Source organism: Clarias gariepinus, chromosome 14 (assembly GCF_024256425.1).
Source record: "Clarias gariepinus isolate MV-2021 ecotype Netherlands chromosome 14, CGAR_prim_01v2, whole genome shotgun sequence".
Lineage (NCBI taxonomy): Eukaryota > Metazoa > Chordata > Actinopteri > Siluriformes > Clariidae > Clarias > Clarias gariepinus.
The window spans coordinates 17,423,735-17,438,943 of record NC_071113.1 but is presented as its reverse complement, the minus strand read 5'-3'; the positions used below and the strand labels follow the sequence as shown (position 1 = coordinate 17,438,943).

At 36.0% G+C, this 15,209-nt stretch overlaps 2 protein-coding genes across 2 annotated transcripts; one reads left to right on the top strand and one right to left on the bottom strand.

The window, feature by feature from the left end:
- Nucleotides 1-928: 928 nt before the first annotated feature.
- Nucleotides 929-10,378, bottom strand: sfxn2 (sideroflexin 2). The gene is made up of 13 exons (XM_053510752.1): nt 10,318-10,378; nt 9,881-10,014; nt 7,508-7,689; nt 5,284-5,454; nt 4,919-5,017; nt 4,671-4,746; nt 3,428-3,513; nt 3,258-3,318; nt 2,197-2,263; nt 1,986-2,035; nt 1,778-1,827; nt 1,612-1,659; nt 929-1,470 (listed from the first exon to the last, which is right to left on the bottom strand). Exons 3-13 carry the CDS (start codon nt 7,663-7,665, stop codon nt 1,371-1,373), a joined length of 966 nt encoding a protein of 321 aa, XP_053366727.1. The 5' UTR covers nt 7,666-7,689; nt 9,881-10,014; nt 10,318-10,378; the 3' UTR covers nt 929-1,370.
- Nucleotides 10,379-10,434: 56 nt separating this feature from the next.
- arl3b (ADP ribosylation factor like GTPase 3b) lies at nt 10,435-13,565 on the top strand. Its single transcript, XM_053510815.1, has 6 exons — nt 10,435-10,466; nt 11,005-11,148; nt 11,278-11,394; nt 11,482-11,532; nt 11,629-11,814; nt 12,000-13,565. The coding sequence occupies exons 1-6, from the start codon at nt 10,464-10,466 to the stop codon at nt 12,045-12,047; spliced, it is 549 nt and encodes a 182-aa protein (XP_053366790.1). The 5' UTR covers nt 10,435-10,463; the 3' UTR covers nt 12,048-13,565.
- Nucleotides 13,566-15,209: the final 1,644 nt, after the last annotated feature.

Genomic DNA, 15,209 nt, shown 5'->3' with positions numbered 1-15,209 from the left:
GGTTAAAATGAATATAATGGGGGACAAAACACCAGGCTTGCACGGCACATGCAAACTCACTGCCTACTGTTGAAAAGTTTTGAAATTACTGCTTTACCAGTGCACAAAAAAAGGTAGTCTTTGCTACTAGTCTATGTTTTTACACATGGGCATTTGACCTAATATGACAACACAGAGTAACATGAAAAAAGTCTGCAACTGGATTCAGGCTTGGTTTAAAAAAAATAATAAAATGGGTGGGGCAGATTAAAATGTTTGACCTTCCACAGGTGAACAGCTGGATATTTGGTAATAAATTGAACTATTCAAGTAATCAATTGAGCACTAAAGCATATAACCTCTAAATAAAACAAAAAATCCTGAGAGATAACTTTGCAAAGATAGATCCCCTCTCCTTATTCACTATGAATAATGACTTACATTTGTGTGCCCATGACCACATACATCAAGGAAAAGGCTTATTGATTAAATTCCACATTTCCTTAGGAACAATTATCTGTTCATTAATAAAACTAAATTAAGTAAAACCGTTACCTAAAGTAAACATCAGAATGGCATTTTTACATGCAATGCTGTAAACTACAGGTTGTCCCAAGTCTACAAAACATAGGGTAATGAATACTGTAAGCAAAATATCACTCATATGTTCTTGTATTCAGCATATACATATGTGCTGTGAGGACAGACACCATTGATTTTCTAGAATTTGCAATCATCTATACTTTTTAAGAATTTTTGCCTGTGAAGCCAGCCTTTTGGTCTACTTTGTATATTTTAGATAGCCTTTAAGAATGTCTTTGACAAAAGATGGAGGATATTGTTCTCATTAATGCATTTAAAATGCAGTTACATGCATAATACTATGAGGTTTAGACTGAAAGAGAGATGAAACTGTGTGTTTACAAAGAAATCACAATCATGCAGAAAATGTTTTGTAAATAAAGTTACATTTTGCTGAAAAGCATTACTTTCCCCTAAGTCTGGAGACTTTTGGGACATGCTGTACTTTTCTACCCAATCAACATTCCATTAAAAGTCCATATTTGATTAAAGTCCAGCTCACACATCAGCTAAGCCAGGAAGACCAGTGTCCACCTGCTGATTGTCTGGCCTATTTCAAGAGTTGAAATGGAGCAAAAACAAGGATGTCCTGGAGGTTATCCAAAAGTAGGCAAAAAACCTGCAGGTTACAGCAAACACTATTTTCCTCTAAACACTGTCAAATACTGTAGAAATGTAATGCAATTAAAACATTAAAAAATAAGCTGTCCTATGTGAATGAATATCACTCGAACTGGCCTTTCAGGATTGGCCAAGATCAGGATCAGACAATGTTCCTCCAGCCTAAGAGAAGCATAACAGTAACAGTATCACAAGCCCTTGTTGAAATAAACATGGGTGATGCTGTCACCATACTGGGAAATGATGGTTTCCTGGAGCTCTGGCTCCAGCTTGGACACAGGCAGAGAGCTGGAAAATAAAAGCAATGAGATCAGGTTGTGACCAACACAATCTCATAGGGTTGCTGATAGATATTATTATGCATGCTGTTACTTCATCCAGCCTAATGCTTGTGGTTAAATACTAATGTGCATTAATTTTCATATTTACCATCTCTGTGGAAACAGTGAACACGCTGCAGGGACCATGAAGATCAGGCTAAAAAAAACAAAAGAAAGGATACCGTTGAAAGGTTTATATGATTTACGTAACCATATTTAGCAAAAATGAAAAAGTTGTCAATAATATAATTAAGATTTAAATAAATATTTCTTACAATACTCCAACCATCATAACTTGCAATGGTGCATGAAGAAATGTAATTTTCTGCATTAGATATAGAAAAGAAAATATATAAGTAGAGACATTAAAAACAACTTTGTGTATTTATGTGAAAAAACTACAAAAATGCAAGTTATTAAATAAATAAATGCTTCAAGGCAAGGTCTCTGCTTTTTACACTTCTAAGATGTTGCCAAAAATACCTGCATAAATCTGTATTTTTCTATTCTCTGCATTACAATAGGAAGAATGACTGAAAGGAGAGAAAAATCAGACAAGTCAAAGTTAGTGAATTCCATATAGTAGCCAATACATGGGAAATATGTATAGGCATGTTGTTTTCCTTCTATTTAATCTTCTTTAAGTAAAAAAAAAATGACGTACACATAACATCAGCCATTTATCTGTACTTACTCATGCCCGGTGCCGCCATGGCAATTCGAGAAATGACGACCTGTGTAATGCCCTTTACTGCTGCTTTCTGTACCATATGGAAAGAATGATAAATTATTTAGTTATACAAACTAAACACCTCAAATAAGACTGAGCATAGTTTAATAGTACAACACAGCCTTGGAGTGATGTTTAATCTTTCAGACAAGTGCCTGGTAGATGTGAAAGCTTATCAATCAGAAAAAACAAGAAATGTTATTGGCTTTGCAAAAAATAAAAAATATTTACATTTTTGTTGTGTGTGTTTAAATTTACACCGATCAGCGATAACATAAAAAACGACAGGTGACATGAATAACATAGATCATTACAATAGCACCTGTTAAATATTGTGATATATTGGGCAGCATATGAACAGTCTGTTCTCAAATCTGTTTTAAAAGCTGGAACAATGGGTGGGGTGGATCCACAAACTTAAACATCTCTGTGGCAGATTTGCCCAGTTTCACACAGAATCTCACATTTTCTCTTTCTTCTAACTTGTTGTCAATGATAAAATAGCAGACATGGTGACACACATGGTTAGAATAGCACCAGATGCACAGTTCTAGGTGTACACAGAACAACATATTTTGGCACATTGACTTATGAAGGTCGGTGCTCCCTGTCATAGTGCGTGCAGCCAATTGTTGTCATGTTACAAAACTAGTCTCAAAACTGTTTAAAAATACCTTTAGACCTCATGCACATTGGTGTCAACCTGCAATTAGTTCTCATTTAAAGGGTCATTATAACTCAAGTAAAGGACAAACTACATTACTCTGATTCACTTGCTGAAGAAATCAAAAAAGTGCAAAAAATGCACACTAACAAGAGCTTATTAAAGGCTTGACCAAAAACATTTAAGAGTACAAGCAAGCATCATGACATAAATGCCAATGGAAGTCCTCCATGATACAGACACAGCACATGGAGATTAACTTGAAACCATGCTTTGAGGAATTATTTATGGATTTGCTTTGTTTAAGATTCCACTAAAGATTATGAAGTTCCTTTCTAGTACAATCATTGCTATTACTCACTCTCGAGTCACCAAGTTTATTGCCATTTTCGTCTGTGACTGCAATGCCATTCAAGATCTCCCTGCATGAGAACAAATATGTGAACATGGAAAACAAACCGGTTAAACACAGATAAAAACACAAAAATAAATGTTTAAAATGAAAAGGATATCAAAGTGTACTGGACTTACTGTTGTCTCATCATAGGGATATTTACACAGTTAGCTGCAGCCACGGCTGCAAAAGGCACCCAGCGAGCCACCAAAGGAGGTGCTTTCTAGAGAAAAATCAAATCACACCATAATCATTAAGTACAATGACGCTAAACTGTTTATAAAATGTGTTGTTTGCTTATTGAACATGCTACTATGCTACTATGCTAAAATAATCTTATTAATAATGGTTCTGTAATTGTTTGGCTAAATTCCCATAAAAGGGTTAAGGCGGAGTGGCAGATATAGTGTGACAACAGATCATGGACGAAGATGATGCTGACACAGGACGACAGATAGTAATCCCTATGTGTTACCTTTGCTTTGCAGGCAGGCAACACAGTGAAATAGCTAGTGCACATCGACAGTATTAAACATCGACTATACAAGTCCACAACATTACATTCATTAGTTATACATAAACTGTAACATACAACAACTACTCTGCACTGAGGAAAATGAATACATTCAGTAATCTAAACTTTTTTTCAGCACAATTTACCAAAACATAAAGAAAGTACCACCTTGTGGCATGATTTGGTATTACCATATACATTCATATACACATGACTAAACCTCTGACTGTTACAACACTCTCTCCCACTCATCTTCTATACCGCTTCATTCTGTATTCAGGGTCGCGGGAACCTGGGGCCTATCCCAGGAGATTTAGGGCACAAGGTGGAGTATACCCTGGACAGGGTGCCAATCCATCACAGGGCACACACACTCACACTCACACTCTCATTCACACACAACGGGCAATTTGGAAATGCCAATTAGCCTAACCTGCATATCTTTGGACTGTGGGAGGAAACCGGAGTACCCGGACGAAACCCCCCCAAACACAGGAAGAACATGCAAACTTCATGCACACAGAGATGGGAATCAAGCCTGGCCGGGAATCGAAACCTGACCCCGGAGGTGCAAGGCACATCTATGGTTTCTGAAAAAGGTACCATGCAAGTTTGGCAAATTCATATGAATGGTTTAGGCGTTGCAGATAGCAGATTTGACCGTCAATCTTTCTTTTGTTAATTTTTTTTCAGAAATAATAGATTAGAAAATAATTTCTGTAAAGATTTGGATAGAATTATTTAAGAAGAGTTGTAGATAGAAGTGTGACGATAACTGATGATAGACAACGCTGACAGCGATCGCTATGTGGTACCTATGCTTCACAACATTTTGACTGACATTAAAATGCTCAGATTGGGAATACCTTTGTGTAGAGGTTCAGACCCACAGCAGTGGCCAATGCGGTGCTTGTTGCAGTTGCATAAGCCACACCGATCTGTCTGGAGGAGGCAAAGAGATACATGAGAAAGCACACACACACACAGCACACTGCACCGTCCCTGATTCCAAAATAGCTTCCTGCGATACTTGTCTAAGTTTATATTTAAATGTGCTATTTAGTCATTGATTACAAGAATGCAAAGTATTACAGTAGAAGAGCAAAACATTTACTTTGGTGTGATGGGGGAGGCAGCGTTGCGGTTGGTGTAATTGACTAGAGCATTGAAGGACTGATTTACCCACTGCCAAAACACAACTGCAGGCACCGTCCTGCAGTAACACAAACAGCGCAATACTCAGTCATTCTGACAGTATATTTCCACATGCAGAAATATCAAATCTTGCAAAAAAAGAGAATATATTCAAGAAAAAAAAACATATTAGTAAAGCCAAAAACCAAATAGTAAAATGTGGTTCCATAAATAAATAGTCATACTTTTTACTGCTGACATCATACTATTTTGTGGAAAAAAGACAAGCAACCTCAACAACCCCAAGCCTAAATGTTCGAACTGTGCTTGTGCAGGAGCTTGGACCTGTAGAACTGCAGCATGAAGCCCGTTATGGCCATGCCCCCTGGCACTTGGAAAGACATTCTGCCAATCAAATTCATCCTGTCACCAGTATCAGGGTGAAATGCTGAGTCATAGAGCTTCTTGGCATAATGCAGCTGTTCCTCAGTTGTACCTGGAGGGATTGAGCCTGCTCTGGAGAGAGGAGGATGAGATAAAGGGAGAGAGTGAGGGTGGGGAAATAACAGTAAGAAAGGAAGAAATAAAATTCAGTTGCACTGTAAGTTTATAGTCTGTAATCTAATACGCTGTAAACCATCATGTAGGCTCTGCACAATATTCACACTGCTTCTGTTCACGTTATTGTATTATACACAAAAAAAATATTTAAAATGAATTCAATTTACTTTATGTATTAATCTACACAGAATAATCCATACTGACCATATAAATTATTGTAATTAGTGTTATATAAATTATATATGGACATAAATGAGCTATTTTTAACATCATCTCTTTTTAACCACTTGACTAACCCATTTAAAACTAAGCTCATGTACATCCTTGATTAAATTTAGATTTTCTTCGATTTGTCTTGAGAACTTGACTGCAAATTCGTCTAAATAGACACAATTTACAAAGGAACAAGCTGTGTGTGTATATAAGGTCTAACAATTCACAGAGCATGTCAGACCAGAAAAACAAGCCATGAAGTCCAAGGAAATCTCTCAAGACCTCTAAAAACTAATTATGTCAATACATAGACCTGCACAAGGATAAAAAAACAAACTAAAGCTGTTTATGTTCCCTGGAACACAGCAGGCTCTAAAATTGTGAAATGAATGGTGTTTGGACATCAACGAAGACTTTTCCAAAATCTCAGGGAGGTGATGAAGACCCACTGGCCACTCTAACAGAGATTCGGAAGTCCAGAATGACTAGTGAATCTGCTAAAAAGAAGGAAATATTTTTAATGTGTTAATTGTGCTAGAGTAGAAAGACAGAAGCTACACCTAAATGAAGGAAATATGGCAGGCACTTAAAGGACTTGGAGTAAGAGAGGAAAAAAACTCAATTTCATCTGCTGAGACCAACTTGAACACTTTGGGCTAAACTTTAAATGCTGGGTCTGGTGAATAATAGATACTGTCAACTAGCTAATAACTACAATATATAGTGAAGCTAATAACTACCATATAGTGAAGCGTGATGATGGCAGCATCATGTTATGGGTGTGTTCATCATGAAAGATGAATACAGTGTGCCCCTCAAGAAATCCTACTCCAAGGTTTTGCACATTAACATAAAGCCAAAGCAATGCTGAAGTGGCTTCAGGACAAATCTCTACATGTCCCTATGTGGCCCTGCCAAACATCAAACTTAAACCACAATAAATACTGGTGGAGAGACCTGAAACTGGCAATGCACAGATGCCCCTCAGTCCCCCCAGATTCCCCTTAGTCTTAATGCTTGAGAAGATCTGCCAAGCAGACCAGGAGAAACTGGCCAAATCCAGGTTTATACAGTTGTAAAGACTTTTCCAAGAGGACTTAAGTTCTTATTGTGTGCACTGTGCTTCTACAAAGCAATAAATTTACTTAAATAAAAGTGATTTTATTCATTCATGACACTCATTCCCATTTACCCATTATATGAAATACACTGAGTACTTTATTATAAATAATGCACTTGTACACATATTTATTCATGCAGTTATTTACTTAGCCATTTGTATGAGAGCAGTGCAATGTATAAAATCATGCAGACATGGCCAGCAACTTTGGGTAATGTTTACATTAATTATCAAAATCGGTCTCAGTGATTTTGACCATAATATGATTGTTGGTGCAAAAAGGGGTTGGTTTGAGTTTTTCTATAACTGCTAATGTCCTAGAATTTTCACAGACAACAATCTCTAAAGAAAGAATGTTTTTGTGGCACACTTTGGGTCCTTTAAAACCAATCAATGGTCGCTTGAATGCCACATTGGATCTGATTATGGTTGCTGACTATGTGCATCCCTTCATAGAGACAATTTACCCATCTTGTAGTGACTACTCCAGCATGATAATGTACCATGCCACAAAGCAAAAGTCATCTTAAGCAGATTTCATGAACACGAAAGTGAGATCAATGCCCAAACTTGTATGATTAGTGAGTTTTAATGTAAAAAAAAAATCCTGGACAATTTCTATAATGTGATATGAAACTAATTTTTTATATAGTTTTCAAAATTGCTTGTTTTTACCTGCAACTATCCACTAAGGCTTTTGCTTCATCCAGTTTGGCATTAGACAGGAGAGCGGTGCGACAGTCCGTAATGTTAAAAAAGTGTTTGAGACGACCCATAAACGTGGACTGATCCCAGCGTGGAGCATCAATATCAAAGCCATTCTGAGCTGCCATGGTGCTGTCTCCTGTCTTCAAGCTCTAAAATCAACACAACACACAAAGATACACACACAGCATCACTTTTGACCTTTGAACGCTAATGGCTGGGAGATGATTGTGCAAATCCTAGTAAATGCATGGGCTAAATGTTAATCTGCGTTTTTCTACACTGGAACAAAGATTGTTCCTCTCATCAGTCATGACTTTATTGTGCTTATGCAAACTCTGTTAGCCTAATAATATTTTTAATTTTAAAAAATTACTATAAATTTAAAATTATCAAATAAGTTTAAACTAGCATATATTGTAGAACTTGAACATTGACTTGGATCAAAAGCACATAGTATGATTTGGCAGCAAATTATGTTGATGCTCTGTTCTCAAAAACAGAACTTAATAAAAACTAATTTACTTTTAAATATATAAGGTTCCTTTGACACCTTTGGTTATGGCCTATATGTTTAGCCAGCTATAAGAGTCAACCAACTACAGGTCAAACAACAGCTAAATACACATACAAAAACAGAACAAAGCTGAACCTTGATCTGCATTAGCACTCTGCACTCTGCATAATGTCACAGGGCGTGCATACGGCATGCAGACTGCCTGAGTGTGACCTAGATGCAAACAGTTACGTTTGCTCAGCGCTGTCGATTTATTTACATTACATTCCCTGTTAAAACTTGTCATATCTCTGCTTTCCACATGAGTGAGCAAAAGTGTACACTAAATAAATGAGCACATCATAAAATTATATGCCACATTATGCATTATTTTCACTCTTTCCAATGGCCTCTATTTTGTTGGTAATGACTAGGAATGAAGTCAATACCAAAATTAAATAAAACTCAGCACAGATTAAACATATCAAAGACCACTAATATAAACTCACTCTGATTAAATTTCTGATTTGAATTCCTTATCTGACACATTTAGATTATGACCATAGTAGATAATCTGCTTAAGATCTAGGAATCTGTTCAGATTGGAGAACTCTGACTCACCTAATGTTAATATACTTTACCCATCACACTAACAAATGGATTAATATTAAGACATAAGTCAATTTCTTCACTTAGTTATAAAACGTATTATAAAGCTCAGAAAAAGCAATGTTGCAAGTTTTTAAAGCAAGTTGTTAATGCATGGAAAAAAAGCACATGAATAGGTAATAATCAACTAACAATTATTGGTTGTGTAACTGTATCCACTAAACTGCTTTAGGTAATTCACAGTTAGTTTTGAAAAAACCTAAATGCCCTAAAGCAGTTGCAATTTTGTGTTTGGGTGGAACATTTGTGCACCACATATTGTTAATTATGCTTTGATCTCTAATGTTGTACCAAGGACCTGGAGAATGTTGTTTTGCTTTTACTGTACACAGTAATTAAAAGGTCTAACTCAACAAAATAATTTAAAATAGTGTTTCTAAGACTATTTAAAATCTTCTAGGCTTAAATTGTATTTAACATTTCTACAGTAAAATCTTAACTAGCTTGGACATTAAGAAATGTAAACTTGTTTACCGGTACATTTAGAACACCTGTTTCTTTCCACATTTTAATAAATTGTAAAGAATAATATTACAGTGTTGCCATAGAAATACAAGCCTTCTTGTCATTGTGAGTTTTTAGGAGAACAATTTCGGGCCACTTAATTTAAACACCCTTTAGATTCACCTTGTAGACATCAGAACACACGTTTTGCATCTTTTTATTATAATTTAACAAGCATTTAATAACAAGCAAACAAAATGAACGTGGGAATCTGCTGTGCAAGTGGCTTCTGTTGCATTGGTTAGCAGATAAATAATATAACCCCCATAGCAAATAGCAGAGCACATGGAAAAGGAGAAGGTACAGTTCACAACAGCCTTGTTTTTCCAGTTTAGTCCAGAATAAAAAGAGATCATGATCGGAGCAGCTGCAGCTTTCACAACAAACTCGCCACGTCGGACTCTAAATTAATCGGGCAACAGAGTTTTTGAATGGAGTAAAATGCATACCGATCTTTAAAACTCAGAATTGTATATGGACGAAGTTGCATCATAAACCTGGCAGCAGAGGTGAGAGCTGACAGAAGGTTAGCACAGTGTATGTACTCAAATTTGGCATGAAACACTCAGGCTCAAGTTCTGGCTGCACAGATCTCCAAACCAGGAAACATTCCTCAATTCTATCTCAATCATTATGTAGCTCGAATATTAAATGCTGGGATAAAAAGCACTTACAGTATGACTGTGCGCCGGTAGTGTAAGTCCAGTGGGGAAGTGTGTGTAGTAGCGCGGCGTGATGTGTGCAGGTCCCTGTAGGCTCTCGGAAGCACGTGGCACCTCCACTGCCAATCACGGAAGCGGGCGGATTCCTGGGAGGGCAAAAATAATATCAATACTATTTATTAAAATATAGAAGAAACGCACGTTTCATTCACAGTATGCCTTAGTGCTACAGCACATGGATTTACCACGGTTTAAGAAGCACCGGTGCTTGTTTACATTACTAATAAACAGCTCTCTATAAACATAATTCAACGCCTTGTTAACTACCGCTTGATTATTAACCCTTAATTTAGGAGAAAATGCTTTGGTGAATCTGTATTCATAAACAGTAAAGTAGCGTATACTATGGTAGTGTTATTTAAACCGTTTTTTTTTTTACATAAAATTACCTGGCACGCTATCACAAGTATTTTCATACAAATCTTCTTCCGCTTTGTGCGAATGAAACCACGCCCCTTTGTACGTGTGTCTTGCGTCCTACGTCACCCGCAGTCCTTAGTAACACGGAGGCGTCTCGAGGCGGCACAATCACAACATGGTGAGTTAAACCCCATTGTAATGGCAAGATTTTATAACGTATACAAACACGGTACGTGTAGGACAAGAGCAGTTATTACGGCACAAACACCGTTTAATCAGTCGATACTGACGAGAAAAATGTGTCTTAAACAGTTGATTATATGGAGTAAACAAGAATCAGCATCACTTTTGGGTAAATCTCTATTGAGATTAGCTAATAGCTAAACCGCTAGCCGTGAAGCATCATCATTATTCAACCATAGAGGGATTTAAAGGAGCAGATCTAGTAGCATAGGACTATGGCCTGTGTTCAGAATCGGAACTAAAGTAATCAGATGTCAAAAAATATTTTGTGCATGCTGCATGCATACCAGTGAGGGAATGTGGATAGGTGGTGGGTGGATAGATAGGGTTTATCAGATTTACTCTTGCGGCCCTACATCAATGCATTAGTGTAACCCAGTTAATCTAATATACAGAGTCAGCTAAAACAATTAATACATACATCAGGAAAATAAATATAGTATAATAAATAACTTTTTTTCTTCTTTTTAAAGGGTTTACTTTCAATTTTGCGAAAGCTAAAAAGCACCCCGGACCAGGAGGTCCGCATTTTACTTCTTGGGTTGGACAATGGTGGCAAGACGACTCTCCTCAAACAGCTGGCCTCAGAGGACATCAGCCACATTACACCAACCCAGGTCCGTTACAGAGCACAGAATCCCAACTCAGGTTCTGCCATTAGTGTAAATGAAACAGTACATGTTATATTATGACAGTATGTCTTACATTTTTTTAGTCATATGTTGTATTTTTGTTTCTTTTTATAGGGTTTCAACATCAAAAGTGTGCAGTCTCAGGGTTTCAAACTAAACGTGTGGGACATTGGTGGGCAGCGTAAGATCAGACCCTACTGGAGGAACTACTTTGAAAATACAGATCTTCTGGTAAGTGCTATGAAATCTGAGCATCATTACTTATAAACTACTTTGAGTTTTCTTGAAAAAGAAATCAATACGTTTTTCCCCCTCCAGATTTACGTAATTGACAGCGCAGACCGCAAGCGATTTGAAGAAACGGGACAGGTACTACTAAGCACTGTATTTAACTTTACCTGTTGTTATTTTACTGTTAATTTAAAACATATTGCAAAAATTATGTTGTTATGTTTCTCTGTACAGGAGTTGGCTGAGTTACTAGATGAAGAGAAGCTCAGTGGGGTTCCTGTTCTCATCTTTGCTAATAAGCAAGACCTCCTCACTGCAGCGCCTGCATCTGAAATCGCAGAGGGACTAAACCTGCACACCATTCGGGACAGAGTATGGCAGATCCAACCCTGTTCGGCCCTCACTGGTGAGGGTGTCCAGGTAATCGTAAATACAAAAAGATATAGATAAACTTCATATCAAATTTAGTTAGATGCCTGCTTGTTATAACTTGTTATTTGTATTTTATTTGCATGTTGTAAACAAAACAAGAACGATAGACTCTTACATTATACACATTAGAATTGTACAATATGTTAAAATGCTTATTTGTTTGTGTTTATCAGGATGGCATGAACTGGGTCTGTAAAAGTGTGAATGCAAAAAGGAAGTAGGCATGCATACTCCCTACGCAGTTGCTCCAGGAAAAGCAGTGTGTACCTCTGTATGTATAAACAACATGTCATGCATGTAAAGCTTTAAACAATTGAAGGTTTGGGTTATTGAGCTATATCTCGAAATATACATACTGTACATACATACATACATACATATGTATGTAAATAAATACATACATATAAAGATATATATATATGCTGTGCAAATGTCTTGAGCCACCTCTCATGTTTTTCAGATTTTTATCAAGAAGCCAACTAGCCTTTCTTACATTTTAATATAGTCTTGAGTTATAGTTCTCCAGGCTTCCTGAAGGACATTTTTGTTTCTCATTTTTGGCAGGTTGTTGGTTCTCATTTTCAGTCCAGTCCGTGTACCATCTCAGAGAAGTATCTTTTGTTTTTTAAGCCAAACACTGACCCATGAATCATTTAAGCATAAAACCCATTTAACTTATTGCATGAACCAGTGAGACACAGGTGCAGACGATGACTGATGATCAGACCGGTGACTAGTATACTGGTAATACTGAATGTTGAGTGGTTGAAACAGACAAGAGAAGAAGTGAGTTTGCTACTAAGGTTGTTACATAAACAACCAGTTTTTAAATTGTATCTTTAGGCACTTTACAGCCTGTTGCAGTAAAACATTTGTTCTCATTTCTTTAATTTACATAATTGAATTTGATATGATAAATTAAGGGGGTTTTGATCAAGACTTTTGCACAGCACTGTATTTATATATACAATTTCTGCTGTGGTTAAGAAAAATGCATACAAGGACATCTGGTCCATTTTTTAATACTTCAGATTCTTCTTTCTTAAAAGCTTTTGTGTTATTATGGCTCAAGTTATTATTTTTTTGTCAGTCATTCATTTATCAGAGTGTTTATTTTTAAACAAGCCATGTTTTGGGAGCATTGTAGTAGCCAGATCATTGGTACAGTTTTGAATACATCTTTATATTTAATGTCAAACGGGGTCATCCTTGGACTGGCACAAAATTTCCAGAACATTTTGAATCTAATATTATGTTACCCTTCTACACTGCATTAATTCATACTGTATACATTCAAATGTTTTCCATCACAGATTAAATAATCTGTGACTGTTTCTGTCTTTCAAGAGAATTCTTGTCACACCACCTTTTAATGCAAAATGTTTGACTACATAATTTGACTACATTATTATTTTTCTAAGTATATTTTTATAACATTTTGAAATTGCAGAAGGCTTTAATATCACTTTTCATAGAATGCCCTAAGAAAGGTTGTTGCGCCCAAACCTGAAATGATCTTTACATTTGATGTACAATATAGCAGGATATGAATTATGCTTAACACGTTGATATATATAATTTAAAATTTAACAAAATATTTTTTGCAAACATAAACCAATAAGTAACTGATCTATTTATTTTTTAAAAACGTGAGTCTGAGCATCTTCATGTGGTACCTCTGAATCTATTGCTGTATTGCTCTTGTATGTGTAATAATTAAATATATAAGTAAAATAAAGTTCTATGACATTTGTTGTTGTCTAATTTTTTATTTTATTATTTTTTGTTCAATGTTTGTTCTGCTTCACTTTGTGCTCTGTTACTCTTCCATAGGTCATATATCTTTTTCTCTTTTCCACCATCCCCCATTAACCAAGGAAGCAGATGGTGTTGACAGAACTCAGATGGCTTCCTATATACTGCAGCACACCTAATCGAAAGCATTTATATGTTTTCTTATGTGTTTTCTGTATTTTCTTAATATTCAAATGACGTAACCTTCCACTAAGAAAACCAGGTGTGTCATAGTTGTCCTTTTTAATCACTACAGGTGGCGCCGTTTGTTGAAAATTTGTATATTGACCTATAGCACACAGACCATTATTCACAGACCACTTGGAAAACAAATTGGTGTACAAAAAAAGATACTAATTGAGTCTTTACACATGAATTTCTAAACTTTTTTGTTATTTTCAAAGAAAATATCTGCTTGATTTATTGATTTATTCAGATGATAAAATCTGAATCTTAAAGGCATGCAGTAAATCAGAAGTGCATACAGGCATTTTTTTAAATCCAAAAAGGATAAGTAGATGCTTATCTTTCATATTCATTTTATTTAAATAAAAGATGATAGCATGAGGTGAAACTAACATTTTTGCTACAATCCCATTCTGCAACTATCTTAATGTTTTCTTATAAAAATTATAATTTTTTTTTTCATCTTAAAGATGTATCAGGATTGCACCTGTGTGTTTACTAGCATGCCCAAATGTGAACATACCCTTCCAGTTCCACACACTCAGCTTCTTTGAGTGACATTCTCAAGTTGACACATGCGCTCTGGTGAGGCATGCAGGCTTTATTAAGCCTGAATAAATCCTTTCAGTATCTGCCTCTTTGAGACAGGCAATTAGACAAGCCACCCTACATCTCTGTGCATACTCACTAGCAAGCCGGAATTCTTATCTGGAGTGCTTTTCCTTCCATGTGGCCCTGAAACATGCAAGGATGAAGAGTTTAATAGTGTACTATCCGTGACTGTAGAAAATGCCCTGTTGTAATTTTGTCTATTTGGTGTACACAGTCTGGATGGATATTGTTTTTTTTCTTACATAATGTCAGGTACAACTTGGAGTGATTCAAACTAATATTGCCCTTTTGTTCTGGAAGAGGCATCTGACTGCTGTTGAATTATAATCACATATAATTATAATAAATTCTATTATGATAGAAATCAAAAAGACTATCCCTTGTGTATTGGCTGGCAGACTGTTCTCAAAAAATGCATAAGACAAAAATGTAAAGATTAATAATGACATAGGCTTGTTTTAGATCACAAGGCCTTATCTCCAATTCAAGACTAGAGATAAATAAATAGATTTATTAAAATAAAATGAATAAATGGCTTTATTGCTCAATGGTGGAGCAAAACTAAAATAGCAGCGTGTCCTTATTTCTTATTATATTTCATATTAGTTATTGAAGCAACTATCATTTCTTGTATATTATCCTTCAACTTCCTTCTTCCAGCTGTGTGTGTTTAGGTAAAGCATGCTATTTGCTCAGAAAACCATCCCAGAACCCAGATGAACTGTATCAGTCTGTTTTATATGTGTTAAATATGTGTGTCTATTTAAACATAGTTTTGTTATTTGCATTTG

What these genes read in the sequence shown, in the direction of transcription:
- sfxn2 (XM_053510752.1), bottom strand. Translation starts at nt 7,665, where the DNA reads ATGGCAGCTCAGAATGGCTTTGATATTGATGCTCCACGCTGGGATCAG. An exon ending in GCCTCCCCCATCACACCAAA is followed by an intron (nt 4,747 to 4,918) that starts GTAAATGTTTTG and finishes TGCCTCCTCCAG; the next exon opens with ACAGATCGGTGTGGCTTATG. An exon ending in GTTATGATGGTTGGAGTATT is followed by an intron (nt 1,660 to 1,777) that starts GTAAGAAATATT and finishes TGTTTTTTTTAG; the next exon opens with CCTGATCTTCATGGTCCCTG.
- arl3b (XM_053510815.1), top strand. An exon ending in GCCACATTACACCAACCCAG is followed by an intron (nt 11,149 to 11,277) that starts GTCCGTTACAGA and finishes TTCTTTTTATAG; the next exon opens with GGTTTCAACATCAAAAGTGT. An exon ending in TTGAAAATACAGATCTTCTG is followed by an intron (nt 11,395 to 11,481) that starts GTAAGTGCTATG and finishes TTCCCCCTCCAG; the next exon opens with ATTTACGTAATTGACAGCGC.